Here is a 17120-nt window from a genome sequence, read left to right as displayed (position 1 = left end):
TTTTCTAAGAGACAGAGGCAAGATTCAAAGTATATTTAAAGTATGGAAAAATCACACTTGTTAAAAAAAAAAAAAAAGCACAGAGATAGGAGATGAAGTATCACAGGTGAGAAATAGTAAAAATGTAAGTTTAATTAGTCTGTAGAGTATGTTATAAGACTAGAAAGGCAGACTGAGTCAGTAAGAGATTTGAATATCAAACAGAGGAGTTTGTATATGATCCCAGATGCTACAAGTAGCCCCCAGAGTTTATTGGAATGGAGAAGTGATAATGTCTTATCAATACATTAGGGAAATCACCTTGATAATTCTCTTGGGCATGAATTAAAGTGGGAAGAGATTTGAAACAGAGAGATCAACCAGAAGGCTACTGCAATAGTCCTAGCATGAAATGACAGTATGAAGGAGAGTTCTCTTTTGAAGTAGGCTCAGAGGCATTCATTAACTCACAGTGACTTTGGCTGAAAGCTCCAGTTGAAATGGTGGATCTGCCTGCAGGACAAGGTACACAGGCCAAGCTGCCAGACTGCTCTTGGTAGAATCCGAGAGAACAGGGGACACATTCTTCCTCCAGAAAATAGCTGCCTTCAGGGCAAACAACTATAAAGCAAGGAAAGAGAAGGAACACTAGTAAGATTTCATTTAAGCTTTTTGGTTACAGTCCCAAAGTACAGGGACACATGAAATTCCTAATAATATAGAAGTCTCAACAGGTTACCAACTCCATGCCCCTAGTTACTACCAACAGCATCTCTGATTTAAGTCAGAGATCTCTGGTTTTCGCCCTTTCTTTTCTGTTTTCGTTGTCATCCCCCTCATTACCAGCCTTCTGAATATTGCAATAGATTCCTAACAAATTTCTCTGTCTCTGGTCTCTATCTCCCTTAAAGCTCTCCTCCTTCCTTCAATCCATCATTTGATCACATAATATTTGAAGAACAAGAGTCAGCATAGCTGGTTATAGAGTGTATTAAAAAAAAAAAAGTCTATGAAGGGCTTTGAATGCCAGAGGACCACCATATTTGATTCTGGAGATAAATAGTGAATAACCAGAGCTTACTGAATAGGGTAATAAAAAAAAGCTTACAGATTTATACTTTGGCAAGCCGAGTGGAGAATGAATAGAAGTAGACTTGAAATGAGGAGACTAGCCTGAAGATTCTTCCAGTAGTTCACAGATAAGGCCCTCTGCTTCTTTGCTTATTCAGTTCTTACTTATCTTTTAAAACCCTACTCAAATGCTACCTCCTCTAAGAATGTTTCCCTGTTCCCTCCATTGGTAAATGACCTGTGAACTCAGATTTCACATAAGAGTTTATTTTTCAAGACTTTAATAGATTTAGCATATAGTATGGTGTTTGTGTCTTATCTACTTTCCCTTATATCTTATCTTTATCTTATCTACCTTTATAGTGCTGAGAATATAGTAATTGCTCAATAAATGCTTGTTGACTTATAATAGTACCTTCAAGAGATAATGAAGCATAAAGAATCCTTTCACTAAATGACATTGTATTGTCATGATTTTTGAGATCTTGCTTATGAAAATGTTATTCTATTCATTACTTTTAAATATTTGTTATTACTGGGAAATGAGTATGGACCATAACATAGCATTTACACTCTTTCTACTAGTTTGCTTGCATTTTTGTTTGTCTTCCCAGGTTATTTTCACCTTCTTTCTAAATCTGATCTCTCTTGTGCAGCAAGACAACTGTATAAATATATATATATATACACATATTGTATTTAACATATACTTTAATATATTTAACATGTATGGGATTTAACATGTATGGGACTAGCTGCCATCTAGGGGAGGAGGTGGAGGGAAGGAAGGGAAAAGTTGAAAGAGAAGTTTTTTCAAGAGTCAGTGTTGAAAAATTACCATGTATATGCTTTGTATATAAAAAGCTATAATAAAAAATGTAAAAATAAATAAATAAATATTTATTATTTGGGTTCAGTCACGTCCTACTTCTATGATCCCATTTGAGGTTTTCTTGGCAAACATACTAGAGTGGTTTGCCATTTCATTCTCCAACTTATTTCACAGATGAGTAAACTGAGTTAATAGTGTTAAATTACCTATGAGAGAAGAGGAATTTTCAGGCCCAATGCTCTATCTACTATATCACCTAGTTGCCCTACTTTTCTTCTTTTTACATGCTAAAGATTGAGAATGATCAAACTCATTGGAATTTTGCCAAATATGGAGGAAATAGTCTGTGAGTAAAGGCCCAAGGGACTTTTATGTATTAAAAGCATGAACTTTAGCACATGGACATTGGGGCTTCTATTTTGGCTGCTCAAAGATCTTTTCAACTGTCTTTTCTATCTTCTAGATAATTGAGGCTAACAGAGAAAAATACTCTAATGATGATGAAGATAATGAAGAAGGGCAATGGCCAAAAATTCAATGCAACTTTCTACACCTGATTTATTGGTATTTCTTCAGCAAGAAAGTGAGGCATAAGAAGCCAAGATTTGCCAACTGACTTTAAGAACTAAATTACTAGATACAGTATGACTTCAGGCTTTGCATTCTAAGTAAGCTTAAAACCAGAGCCACATCGGGGGAATTGTATAATGTACCTCTCAGTCTACTACTGACAATTCATTTTTTCCCTCAAAGGGCCCTGTTTCATTACCCATATGAGTCAGGCTGAGAAATAGCAAGCCCAGAGCTAACCTCATCTCTGGAACTGTAATTAGCTTCCAAGTAAATGGTCTTAGAATTAATAATACCTCATCAGACTAAGCTCCCCTGCCTTCTTCTCCCCCATCTACAGAGAGGCAAGAATAGAAAGAAAAATACAAAATATAACTTGATGACACATAATTTCTATCATCAGTCAGTGTGAGGAACAAAAGGATGACTATGTTTAGAAAAAACAAGAGATTTTAAGTTCTAGGAAGCTGGAATCACTACTTTCTAATTTTCTCCTTTAATAAATTTCTGATCTGTCTGAAATTTTTTTTCCTAATATTCAGTCATTATTTTTACTGGGGAGAGAACAACTCCTGGTACTGACTTTTTCTTAGAAGAGCAAAATCAGAAAAAAATAAATGCATGATAAGTAAATAAGATTGACACTTCCAAGATAGATATGGATCTGGCAAGACTGAAAATATTCTGAAAACAGGAGAGTTTCAGAAAATGTGTCATTAAAGAGAAATAGCATATCTGGACCTTTCTGTTTATCTCAGCAGTGAACCTGAAATTGTAACATTCACAATATCTAAATCTCAGCTGAAGGTGGATGATGATTAAAACCTACAGTAGAGAAAAATACTTAGGCATTTTCTGTTTATACTTCATTTGTAAGTTTAAGTAAAACTGACCTTGTGAGGGAGTAAAAAGGCTGGGATTTAGGCATATCCTACCCAGTGCTAGAAGCTATATAAGTTTGAAAGAACTTTATAATATCTTTCTTTTTTACCACTTCTTCCTCTAGCAGCTATAAAGCAATTAGGTATTGCTTTACTCCTCTAACAAACCCCTCTGAAGGTGTTCTAAGAACACAGCAAAGAATATAAGATCTGTTGGATATTTCATACTGGCCCCTACCTTAAAATGCTGGAAAAGTTGCTAGAACATTAGTTTGAGTGCTGATGTGGTAAATGAGCTCAGCAGAGTTGAGCATCTGGAAAAGCCTAGTTTTGCTCCATTTGGGGGCCAGCTTTTTTCCATCCTTTCATGGGTATTGAATTGGTTTAATTCTTGTAGGGGTCTGTATTTTGTATTGGTGGGACAGTGAAATTATCTTGAGGGAAAGGGATTGTTTTTCTTCTGTTAAATTGTACTTTTATCTCCAGAAATCAGCACAATGCCTGACACTTGATAAGTAAACATTTAATAAATATTTATTGACTGGATGTCTACTGAAACTCCACCAGTTGCCAAGTTTCTTGATTCTTCATCTCTCAATATGTGCCCCCCCTTTTTCTTTTTGCTTTCCATATTTTAGATACCACCTGCTACATGGTACATTAAATAGAGCATGGGCCTAGAATCAGAAAGATTCATTTCCCTGACTTCAGACATCTTATTAACTGTGTGATCCTGGTCAAGTCACTTAACCCTTTTTCCCTTAGTTTCTTCATCTATAAAATAAGTGGAGAAGGAAATATCAAACTATTCCAATATCTTTGCCAAGAAAATTTCAAGTGGGGTCATGAAGAGGAAAACTAGACTGAACAACAGCATCTATTGTCCCTCATCTAAATTATTGCAAAAAACCTCTCAATTTCATTTCCTTCTGCAATTCATCCTTCACAGAGATACCAAAGCATTATCCTTTTTTTTTTTTTTTTTTTTTTTTTTTTTTCTGAGACATTTGGATTAAGTGACTTGCCCCGACTCACATAGCTAGGAAGTGTTAAGTGTCTGAGGACAGATTTGAACTCAGTTCCTCCTGACTTCAGGGCTAGTGTTCTATACACTGCATTACCTAGCTGCCAGAAAGCATTATTCTTAAAACATATGTATGATTATTTAATTCCACTGCTTAATACACTGCTCAATAGACCTTTGAGCTAGACTTTTCTGTTTGGATTTTAAAGCCCTTAGCAATATGATTCCGAATTACCTTTGTGCCTTCTTATCACTCCCCTTTATAAATTTTAGTTTAGCTAAACTGTCTTTCTTATTGTTCACACACAATTCACTTTATCTCCCATCTTCATGAGTTTGCACAGCATATATAGACTTCTCTCCCTCCCCATCTCTGTTTCCTTCAAAGTTCAACTCAAGGACCAAGTCCACTTTGCGTTGGAGGTATCTATGAAATAGAAAAAATATGGCTTGATGGAGAAAGTTCTGGAGTTAATATGCCTGTGATGTGCTTCAGGAAACCTCCTAGGATTTAATTACCATGTCATAAACAGGTTATGATCTAAGTTAATGGAGTCAAGTAACCCAAGATAGAGTAATTACAAATTCTTCTTGTATTCTCATCACTTTAGGTGGTCTTCCCTACAAACACAGCATGATGTAGCATTGGAATCAGGAAGGTGTGGCATGGGTTCAAGTTCCATTTCTGACATGTTTTAGGACCCTGAGCAAGAAAGTGACCCTTTTTAGTGTCCCTGATCACTCTCAGACCTTAAGTTACAAAGTGTATGCCAATTTGCATTGGGAGAGAAATTTTCCTCACTGAGAGTTCCCTACACCAATGAAAACACAGCTGTGGACTAAAATCAAAAAGCTTATGAACTTAGCTATTAAGTCATAGATTTAGGCTTGAAGGAGTAACTCTATTTATTTTTCTCTGGAGAAGAGGACATTGGACTTGGAAGACCCTGAACAAATCACTTTATTTTCATGGGCTTGTTCCTTCACTGTTTCTAAGATTTATTCCAGTTCTAACTCCATGAATATATTACTCTGATGCTAAAAGATAACTTGCAACCTTTGCTAGAGGAAAGAGCTTCCTGTGTTGGTTTTTTATATTCTTATATTTGTAGAAAATAAGAATAAAAACACTGCTCACTAGTCAGATTACAATATGTTGGTGAGGAAAGTATTCTAATAATTCTAGAGTGCTTCTGCAGTCTACATCAGAGACCACAGAATGTTAACTCAGAAGAAAAGCAATAAGAAAAATAATGCAAATAATGAACGAGGGGGAGGACAGACTACAAACTTTGGTAAATCAGAAACAGCTCACGTAGGGCTCTGGTTTTAATGAACTAGCCTGGTAATCACACTGCATGCAGGTAATTCAGAAGGGAGCAGCCAATGGCTAGGCCAGAGAATAGCATGTAAACACAGACGTTAACAACACTGTTGTAAACAAAGATTCCATTTCCCCTATTATGTCCAACCTCTCCTGCCAGGCATTCCAGTCTCAACCGCAACCTACAATCCCAGCTGATCCTCCATAACTTCTTGTTCCCTAGGGTAATCATAAGGGGCTTACTGGCTGCCCTTCCTCTTCAGACCAACCTCCCCCGTGACAGCCCCAGCAGATGAACCTGAGATGATGACACTTTTCCACAGGACAATGCATTTGCTTGTGTGTGTGTGTTTTTTTTTCACAGCTGTATTCCAGATGTGAATTTTACATTGAGAACACTCCCTGCCTGTTCCTACACACACACACACACACACACACACACACACACACAAAAACACACACACACACACACCAAATAGTCTTTCACTCTAAAGATAAAAGACCAGATTTCACCAATCACTTTCCAGGCACTGATGAAAGGTCAAGGCTGCCATCTTTTACCTCTAACTATACTAATTAATTCTGGGGTATTCTACACTATGGGTGCCTTTAAGGGTGGGTTTATTAATTATCAGTGAATGAGAAAGCTACAGGTGGAGGAAATGGAAATAAGAAATAAAGCCTATCTTGGACAGATGCAGGCAGAGCCACAGTGTTAGGGGCAATATAGTATGGTCAGTAGATCAGACGACAGACATTATTTAAGCGCTTGCTATATGCCAGGCATTGTGCTAAGTCCTGAGAATACAAACAGAGGCAAAGTGTGAGACTCATATGTTTTAATCCTACCTTAAATGACACCAGTTTGAACAAATCACTTAACAACTCTGGGCCTCAGTAGCCCACTGAGTGACTACCTCACATGATTATTGTGAGAGTCAATTAAGATAAATATGTGTAAAAAAAACTTTGTAAACTTCAAAAGATAGAGGATGTCTGGCACAGTGGAAGGAGAACTGGCTCTGGATTAAGTGAACCTAGATTTAGAATTGATGGGACTCTACCTGCAAATGAGGACATTGGATTATATCAGAGGCCTACATGGCCATAGGTGGCCTCCAAAACTTCTGAGTGCAGCACCAAATTAAAATGTAATGGGTAAATATTTAACAAAATAGGTTAAAAAAAAACAACACCAAAAACACATATAGTGTTTTATTTTAAAACTAAATCAACATGTGGTCCTCAGGGATTTTCATGTGTGTATCGATGGCTCTTAATTATATTTGAATTGATATCACTAGACCAAATAATCCCTGAGCCTCCAAATCTACAATCCTTTATAAATGCCAGTTGCTTTTATTATTATATAAAATGGAAGGGATCATAAAATTGATCTTTGGTATCTTCCATTTCTTTTGCTCTGTATCTCTTCCCCTCTTACTATATGATGTTTCCTCTCTAAAGACCCTAATACCTTATTCAATTCCTACAGAGATCTCCTATTCGGGCCTGCATATTATCAGTATAGAAGGGACAATAGGATGTTATGGGCATGGAGACAGAAGAAAGCACAAGTGATCTCTTGTGCTATGTACAGAAAATTGCCCTGGATCTTCTCTTGGTGCTAGAATTGCAGGAAATAGCTGAATAGTTACAACTAATTGCTATAAATGTATTTAAAGGAGAGAGAAGGAACTGACAAATCTTGGCTTGTATCCCTTAGAATTGATTGCATGACATGAAAGACACTGGCACAGGACTTCCCACCATGGTGTGCCCTCATCAGAGAAGGTGCTAAGCTTTATGAGCAAAGCAGAATTGAAATAGTTCAGAAGAAGCGTGAGATGCACAAAATTAGAGACCATTCCAAATGTTCACAGGAACTATTTGTGCCCAATCCGCAGTAGAATGTTCCAAGCCAAAATTGGTCTGATCAGCCATAAGTCAGACACACTGTAACTTGACTCTAACACATTGTAACATTCATAGTAGTGATGTCATCTTGGTGCTCTTTAAGAACAAAGAACAACTAACCATCTATATGGATTTAATAAAGTAAATGGTGAAAGTGAATGGAGTAAGGACCGAGCAAAAACAATAAAGCTGTTGGGTGTGTGCTATATTCAGGGCTGGTCTTCCTCCCTTTAGGTTATAAAGAGGGGTAAAAAAGGGGCTGTCTATCTGAGATTCTGGCTCATGGTACTTCCAAATCCACCCATAGGACTAGAAGAAAAGGTGATCAGGTTCAGCCTAGAGCTACTTATTTGAATTATGGCAGCCAGAAATATTCTTGAAACATCTGGTGCCTTGGGCAAGAATGGTGACAGAGAGAACTTGGAGTCTTCTGGGAAGGGCACTCCCAGGAAATGCAGTAGGGACAGCTTGAACCAAGAGCCACCACACCTGAAATATAGAAAAGCCTTGGGGAAAACCTCTCAAAGATTCTAGCACATAGTGGGCATTGAATAAATGTTTATAGATTAAATTGGATTTTACACATGAGAAAAACAATAAAATGGAGACCCAGAGGAGAGCCTGGATCATAGGTAATAAATAGCAATACTGAGATTTGAATTAAGGTCTTCTGAATTCCAACTCTAGTTCAGTTAACTACTGAAGCCTTCTCCATCTAAGAGTCTGTGGCGAATTCATTTTACATCCATATTGAATTTCAGTGGCAGTTTCGCTCTGATATGGAATTGGAAATTCTAAGGAGATTTTAGGAATAAACAGGAAACCAGGTCTGAGTCTAATTGATAATGCTTCAGAGAAACGGTTCCTAACTTAGGGTTCATAGATAGAGTTCAGATGGCTTTATGAACTCAAATGGGGAAAAAATACATCTTTATTTCCTTTTGTCTTTGGGCTTCTTTTTAATTCTATGTCTTCTTTAATGTATTTAAAAACATTATCCTGAGAAGGGGTCTCACATCTGCCAAAAAGGTCCATGATATAAAAAAGGTTAAGAACCCTTTCTGGGGAGAAATCAAAAACAAAAAAAATTTTGAAATTTGAAATTTTGAAATTTCAGAAATTGTGCTCCTTATTTCTCCACTCCCAATAAAATGCTTTTTCTGTATATTCAGTGAGCTGTATGGATACAGAAAAGGCTGATAAATCAACATTTCATCTTACGGTTCTCTGGGAAAATTTTTTTTCAGCTCCATTCTGGGGGAAATGGTTTCCAAAGCTACTTATGAAGTGAAGGAAGCCAACAACCTCATTGAATTTTAATTCAAAATCATTTTTCCCCAAAGCCACAAAAGGCTGTGCCTAAAACTTCCCAGATGGGGTCAGTGGAGCTCCCTCCACATGTTGAATCAACCATACTTCTGAATGTCTCAAAAATTCAAATATATCACCCACACACCAATGATAATGACACCATTTTCCATTTCTATGGCTCTGTAAGTTTTGCCCAGTTCAGTTTTCAGAATGCAGCGCTGAAGAAGACAGGGAGAATATAATTAATTCTACTTTATAAAGAAGAAAACTAAGACACAAAGAGATGCTAAGGGCATTGCCTGGGATAACACAAAACTGTTCATGGATGGAAAAGCAAACAAACAAAACCCCTGAATTTTCTGGCCTGGTCTTTTTTACTTTGTGCTGCTTCAACTTTTTTTCATGACTACCCCTCCCTTTTCTGGAATCTGTCAGAAAGTTTTCAAGGATAGATACTTCCATCTCCCAGGAAACAATGAAAATAAGCACCAATTTTGGAGTTAGAGAATGTAAGCTGAAAGCATATGATTAATACTTATGACTGGGTAATTCACTTAAATTCTCTGTGCCTCACTTTCCTCATGTGTATTATGGGGTTGGATTAGAGGGCCTGTGAGATCCCTTCCAGATCCCTAGATCTATAATTCATACTACTTTGATGGATAATAGTTCCTTACCTATGATCTCATACGAAGGAATCTAATAGAGGCTCTAAGTTAAACACTATTTCTCCCTACAAAATATCTGGTGCTTCTCAGCACCTCAAGTTACTCTGATTCATGGAGTAATGAGAGTTGATTTATTAATGCTGTAGGTTCAAAGAGCAGACTCTCAAAGAAGTATCATGGACCTTCCTCCTATCTTGAAAACAACCCAGAGCTCCTCTGAGTTCTGGTTGTGCCCTTGTCCTCCCAAGTGATTGTGTCCAAGTCAGAAATATCCATCTCCCCTGACCCTCCGCCACCTCTATATTACCCAGAGTTCTACCCTACACTGGTGTTCCCAGGACATTTTCACTGCCATGCTCTTGTGCTCCAGATGCTACTAAATGCCTCTGAGTCCCTGGCTTGTGATTGGTGAACTTTCATCTTGTCTAAATATCAGACCTTTTAGATAACCTAATGCTCTCATTTTATTCTAGCTCTAGAAACTAACTAAACCAACATTCCTATTCCTAGAATAGATATATTAGTTAATTGTTCTATAACTTCATTCACTATCCATATGACTTCTAAGATCAAAACAGTCCATGTTTCTCTATATCTGTTGTGCTTCTCTAATAGAATACAAGTTCCCTGAAGTCAGGGACTATCTTGATTTCTGTCTGTATCCCCAGGGCCTCATACAGAATCTCTTACAGAATAAGCACTTTATGTTTTTTTTATTCATTCTTTGTTCTTCTGCATGTGTTGGAATGAACCATGTCCAAGGAATCTGTGATCTACAAAATTATATCATATAAGTAGAAACTTTTCTTCCCACTCTTAAGGCTGATCTTGGTTCTAGAGTTATGTCATTTTATTTTTAGAATATCTTTGTTTAATTCAACCAACATGATGATAAAGAAAGCAAGATAAAGAAAAAGAGGAAGAAACTGAAGGAACCTTTCAGTTCCTTTTTTTTAAGAAACTGAAAAAGGAAAATAAAGGAAAGAGGAGAAAATAGAAATAACGTGATAAGGGAATAAGGAATATAAAGCAAGAAAAAAAGAGAGATAAAGAGAAATGGAAATAAAAAGAGATATTATTGGAAGCTACTATCTGTAATTCCCTGGTTCCTAGAGAAAAAGAAAGAATCAGCATACCACATCCAGGTGAATCCAGAACTGTTTTGCCTGACGGTGAGTTCTTTTGGAATCCTTTCTTGCATCCAAATTGCACACTTGGAAATATCTCAAAGTCATCTCCTCGGAGGAATCGTATGGTTGTATCTGCTGGAAATGTCTTGGAATCTAAATGAAGTTGGAAATCACCACTCTGGATCAACTTTACAAAGCGTCCAACAAGGTCATTTCCCACAAAGGCATTTTCTGTAAGAGACAGTGATATGGAAGGCTTATTCTCATTCCATCTATAATAGTAAGAAACCTATTGCAATCATCAGAACTATCCCTCCCTTCCACCAGAGAAGACCAAGATAGATATGCCTGCCTTTAGATACATGTGAAGTTAGTCATGCAAACATCCACTTGCAGAGGTTTCTATGTAGTTTTATCTACTATGGGACGGAGAAAATCAAAGGACAGCATGAAGGTTAGCATTTTGGTCAGCTTTATATATGTAGTCAGAATTTAAAAAAAATAGAATAGAATACTGAAAAAGGACCTTAAAATACAATATGTTGGAAGGGAAGGAAAAGGGGAATAAACATTTATTATGCTCCTATTATATGCCAGGCATTGTGCTAATCAACTTAAAGCCATTATATAATAATAATAATAGCTAACATTTGTATAATTTCTACTATGTGCCAGACACTGTGCTTAGCATATAATTTAAATTAGCTTAATTTAGCTTAGTATATAATATAAAATTATAAATATTATTTCACAACAACCTGGGAGGTAGATGCTATTACTAACCTACATTTTACAAGGAATCTGAAGCAAAAAGCTTTTTTAAAGTGATTTTTCCAGGACCACACAGCCATATATGTCAAAGATGGGAATTGAACCCAAGTATTTTAAGGTTCATGCTGCCCAAAAGCATACAGCTGGTTAAAGGCAGAAGTAATAATAGATACTACCTCCCTTATATTCCAGTCTAGTACTCTGGTTAAGATAAGCAGATTACTACCACAAAGGAAGACATTAATTTAATATAAGAAGAAACTTGGTAAAAAATTAGAGCTTTCTGAAACTGGAATGGTCCATCTCCCTGGGAGTTGCCTAGGAATTTACTAGTAAGACAAAAAGAGCTTGTCTATGTGATGATTGAGGGGATTCTCCCCTCATACAAGGCTGAGAATGTTTGCTCGTGAATTATCAAAAAGAAAAGAGAAAAGTTAATGAGTTCTCTGACACTGGAAGTCTTCTAACTGAAGCCAGATCACTATTTCTCAGGGATTTTATATAGGAGATTCTTGGATCAGATAAGAACTTGTACAAGATTACCTCTGATCTTCCTTTCTAAGATTTTACAGATACTATAATTGTGATTAAAAAAAAAAAAAGAGGAAGAGAGAGAATTTTGGAATGTACAGTTCAGAGATACTGGGCGCCAGAGAAATCACATTACAGAACAGCAGGGTGAGGTGAGGCATGGGCTCCAAGAAGTCTTAAGAATTCCTTCTGGGCAGCTGCAGGGGCCATCAATTGATTGGCCAATGCCTACCCTCCTAGATCTTAGCGAGAAGCATTGTTGTCAGTGACTAATAAAATAAAATCCTCTTGAAGCTTGTCTTAATCACATCATATCCAAATTATAGGTTTCATATGTAGGTGCCTCATTTTAGGAAGAACACTTGATTTGGGGAGCATCCAAAAGAAAAGGTAGCAAGGCGTCCATTAGATAGAACTCTGGGCTTGAAATCAAGAAGATTCATCTTCCTGAGTTAAAATCCAGCCTCAGATACTAGCTGTATTTCCCTGGACAAGTCACCTAATTCTGTTTGTCTCAGTTTCCTCATCTCCAAAATGAGTCAGAGAAGGAAATGACAATCTGCCCCAGTATCTTTAGCAAGAAAACCCCAAATGAGATCATAAAGATCCAAACTCACTGAAATAACTTTACAGAAACAAAATCAGAGGGCAAACCCAGAGGTGAAAAGATGCAAATTTATGCCAAGAGGACCAGTTAAAGGATGTTTAGGCAGAAGAAAAGAGATTAGGAGGTGGGAGGGAATAAATACTTATTAAACACTACTTTTGTAAATCAATTGCAAAAATTATCTCATTTGATCTTTAAAATAATCCTTGAAGTAAGTGCTACTATTATCTCCATTTTACATTTAAGGGAACTGAGGCAAATAGGCCTGGGATCACACAACTAAGAAATGTCTGGGGCTGGATTTGAATGCAAATCTTCCTGAATCTGGGGTAGCCCTCTAGCTACTAGATTCAGTATATCTATAAGCAATTGAAAGTGTCATATGAGAGAAAAAAAAATTAGTCTTATTCTGATTGGTCTTGAAGGGCAGAACTAATAAAAATAGAGAGGAGTAGTACAGAGACAGATTTTGACTTAATAAAATGAAATTCTTTCTGATAATTTAGAGCTATCTAAAAATAGAATAGATTACCTCAGGATGAAATAAGTTTTTCCTCATTAGAAGTATTCAAAAACAGAGGGAGTGGTCAACTGCCAGGGGTGCCCTAGAAGAGAATCTTAGCCCAACATATACAGTAAGTGTTTAATAAATGCTGGTTGATTCACTAATTAATATGTTAGGTACTGGTTGGACTAGATGCCATGTGGCTCTCTGCTTCTGTGATTGTGTTGGCTATCCTTAAGCTAAACCATATTGTCCTTAAAACTAAACAATTTAGTAAAGTTCTCCAGCTGTCAGACTGGAAACATTTACTGGAAAAAAATAGATAAGCACTATATCAACGGTTGGGTTGACTCCCAGATAGAAAATATACATTTATGCTACAACAAGCCAACTTAAAACCGCAGCATAACCAAAACCCATTGAAGTTGCTTTTGCCAGAAATATCTATGTAAACAAAGCCAGGGGGTAAACAGTTTACTTTATCCTAACTTCAAACACTTCTAAAATTATCCAGGAATGAGCCTGAAGGAGAAGGCCTGCCCTGCTTATGATAGTTGATGAGATGTCTCCCTACAAAAGTAATTGGCTTCTAGTTTTTGACCATAAATTATCACAGAAGATTGATGCCATAGAAGGCTTGAAACACAGGGGTCAAATTTCTTTTCCAGGACTATGTTCTTATAACTCTATAATCTCAGCATCTACAGAAATGTGAACTAAATGAATTTGCTCCCATATCATCACCATTCACCACATATCTACACTCCCATATCCTCTGCTACAAATAGGAAAGAACTCCATGTGCACACGGGCTACAATTTATTTATTTTTCCATTCCTAGAACCTAGCACAGCGTTCTATATGTTTTTGATGCTTGAATTAAAGTCAAATTACAACATAAGAGTTGGGGTTTTAGTTATATTACAGAAATGATGAATGTGCAAAAAGGGATAAATCTGCTTGATCAGAACAGGTGGAACAATAGAATAAATAGTAAAGAGAGAAATCAGACCTTTAGTTTGAAAAGAATAGGACAAATATAGCTGAGAGGTAAAACCCAGAAAGGAGACAAGAAGAAAGTTAAAATTTAGTCATAAGGTCCAGATAAGCTACATACCAGAGAATGCCAGCAGGTATTTAGTGGTAAATAAATGACTTGAGACAAATAATACTAACATTAGGTTAATTTGTAACATCCATCCTTAGCCAGGAGAATTTAACTTCTTTCCCCAGGTCTAGTAAATTTTCTATCAGATGAGTGCTGGATTTCATCACACATAAACACACACACATACACACACATGCATACTTTTTGTTCTCTGGTTGTTTTTAATTCTAGGATTTTAAATAATGGATTTTACACTAAGGAAGCAGGTAAAAAGCACAATTCTATGACCTGAAGACATTGCAGTGACTGTTAGTGTTGGAAAGTCAAATATTTTGAATATTATTCAAGACTACCATTAATCAAGATCAGTTTCCCCAAAGTGTAAGGAGAAGTATAGCTGAGAAGGAAAAACAAGGTCAAGAACCAATAAATTCCTACTGAAAACTAGTTTAAGTAGTCCTCAGAAACTAAGCAGAGACCTTTATGGAACCTGGCAGTGGGAAGGTTTGTAATGATTCCTTTACAGTAAGAGTGTAGACTTCTTCAAGTTGGAAGAATATCAGGAACACAGTTAAAAATAAGTTACTAACCATTACCATGAAGAAAACACTGTGACAGTCAAGACAACATAAAGACAGAATTACTGAAGATTGGAAAAAGGTAATTTTTACTGGTGAAACTCACTTTTTTCTTCAAGGATACACCAAACCCATTATCATTAGTTTAGGTGAGCTTATAAAATCACTAACCTATAAAATTCTCATTAGAGTGTAAAAATTTTCTGAAAAATGTTTTGGAGAATTGTTTTTTATTTTAAGTTGACTTGTAAGGCTTATCCCTATTGAGGGAATATTAAATTCTGATAAAAATATTGACATGTTAGAAGATAGATTTGTTTCAAAACTATAGCAATTCCCTAAGAAACTTAGAGTACAGAAACATGACCTTATGTAAACAAGGCATACATCACAAAAGGTTAGGAAAATTATCAAGTAGAGGTAAGTAAACATGCTTCATGGTCTTAAGATAAATTTAAAAATTGTGGGCTTTAATCAAGATTAGACATGGGGAAAGATAAAGCTGCTAAGTGCTATAATGACTAGAATGTTAGGCTTGGAATTAGGAAGATTCATCTTCCAAAATTCAAATATGGCCTTAGACATTTACTAGCTAAATGAAGCTGGGCAAGTCACTTAATCCTACTTCAGTTTCCTCATCCATAAAATAAGCTGGAGAAGAAAATGGCAAATCACTTTAGTATTTTTGCCAAGAAACCCTACATGGGGGGAGAAGAGGAGCCAAGATGGCAGAGAGTAGACAAGACTTTGTCTGAGCTCTTCTTGGCTTCCCTCAGAATCAACACTAGATCAAGTCCCTGAATAGATTTTGGAGTGACAGAATGCACAAATATTTAAAGTGTAACAATTTTCCTGCATAAGATATCTTTCAGGATTTCAGAAAAGGTCTGTCTCAATTGACTAGGGGGGAAATGTGCCCAACATGGCCCAGGGTGGCCTATGGTAAGAGGTCCTGCACAAGGTATCTAGTGGGAGCTCTTAGCTAAAATATAGATTGTACTGGGAGAAGAGGAAATGTTAGGTAAAATAGGGTAGTTACATCACAAGAAGAAGCACAAAAGGCCAATGGCAATTGAGGGAAAGAAAAGAGGGGATGAACATTGTTTGAATCTTAATCTCATCAGATTTGGCTCAAAGAGAGAATATCACACATACTTAGATTTGTATAGAAATCACCCTCTAGGGAAGCAGGAGGGCAAAGGGGAAATAAAAGGAAGAAGCTAATGAAAGGGAGGGGAGAAGTAAAAGGAGAAAGGGATAATAAAGGGGAAGAAGCTAAAAAGAGAAGGCAGATTGAAGGAGGTGCTGGTCAGAAGCAAAACTGGTAAGGAGGGAAAGGGTAAAAGGTAAGAGAAAAGTATAATTTGGGGAAACAAGGATAATGAGAAGTGCAGAGTTAGTAATTTTAATTATGAATATGAATGGGATGAACTCTCCCATAAAACACAAGTGGATAGCAGAATAGATTAAAAGCCAAAATCCTACAATATGTTATTTACAGGAAATGCATTTAATGCAGAGAGATATATACAGAGTAAAGGTAAAAGGCTGGAGAAGAATCTATCATGCCTCAACTGAAGTTAAAAAAGCAGGGGTAGCAATCCTGATCTCAGATCAAGCAAAAGCAAAATAATTCTAATTAAAAGAGATAAGGAAATTACATCTTGCTAAAGGGTACCATAGAAAATGGAGTAATAGTAATACTAAAAACATATGTACTAAGTGCTAGAGCATCCATGTTTTTAGAAGAGAAGCTAAATGAGTTGAAAGAAGAAATAGAGAGCAAAACTATACTAGTGGAGGAGTTCAATCTTCTATCAGAACTAGTTAATTTAACCACAAAATAAACAAGAAAGCATTTAAGGAGATGAATAGAATTTTAGAAAAGTTATGTATGATAGACCTTTGGAGAAAAATGAATAAGGATATAAATGAATATACTTTTGTCTCAGTGGTACATGGAATCTTCACAAAAATTAAACATGTATTATGGCATAAAAACCTCACAATCTTATATAGAAAGGCAGAAATAGTAAATACATTCTTTTCAGACCAAGATGCAATAAATATTACATGTAACAAAGGGCCATCAAAAAATAAAGCAAAAATTAATTAAAAATTAAATAATCTAATTCTATAGAATGGATGGGTGAAACAGCAAATATAAAAAACAATCAATAATCTCATACAAGAGAATTATAATAATGAAACAACATATCAACATTTATGGGATTTGGTCAGAGAAGTTCTTAGAAAAAATTTTATATCTCTAGATACTTACATGAACAAAACAGAGAAAGAAAATTGGACATT

At 36.2% G+C, this 17120-nt stretch overlaps 1 protein-coding gene across 1 annotated transcript in view; it reads right to left on the bottom strand.

Moving 5' to 3' along the window:
- The window catches only part of TG (thyroglobulin), a 352924-nt gene that overhangs the window by 264671 nt on the left and 71133 nt on the right, over positions 1 to 17120 (bottom strand). The window contains exons 20-21 of the mRNA XM_031947228.1: positions 10714 to 10938; positions 451 to 600 (exon numbers count right to left, since the gene is read on the bottom strand). Of these exons, the coding sequence (XP_031803088.1) occupies positions 451 to 600; positions 10714 to 10938 (375 nt within the window). The remainder of the gene's footprint in view (positions 1 to 450; positions 601 to 10713; positions 10939 to 17120) is intronic.

Source organism: Sarcophilus harrisii, chromosome 1 (assembly GCF_902635505.1).
Source record: "Sarcophilus harrisii chromosome 1, mSarHar1.11, whole genome shotgun sequence".
Lineage (NCBI taxonomy): Eukaryota > Metazoa > Chordata > Mammalia > Dasyuromorphia > Dasyuridae > Sarcophilus > Sarcophilus harrisii.
This window is presented reverse-complemented; position numbering and strand designations above follow the sequence as displayed.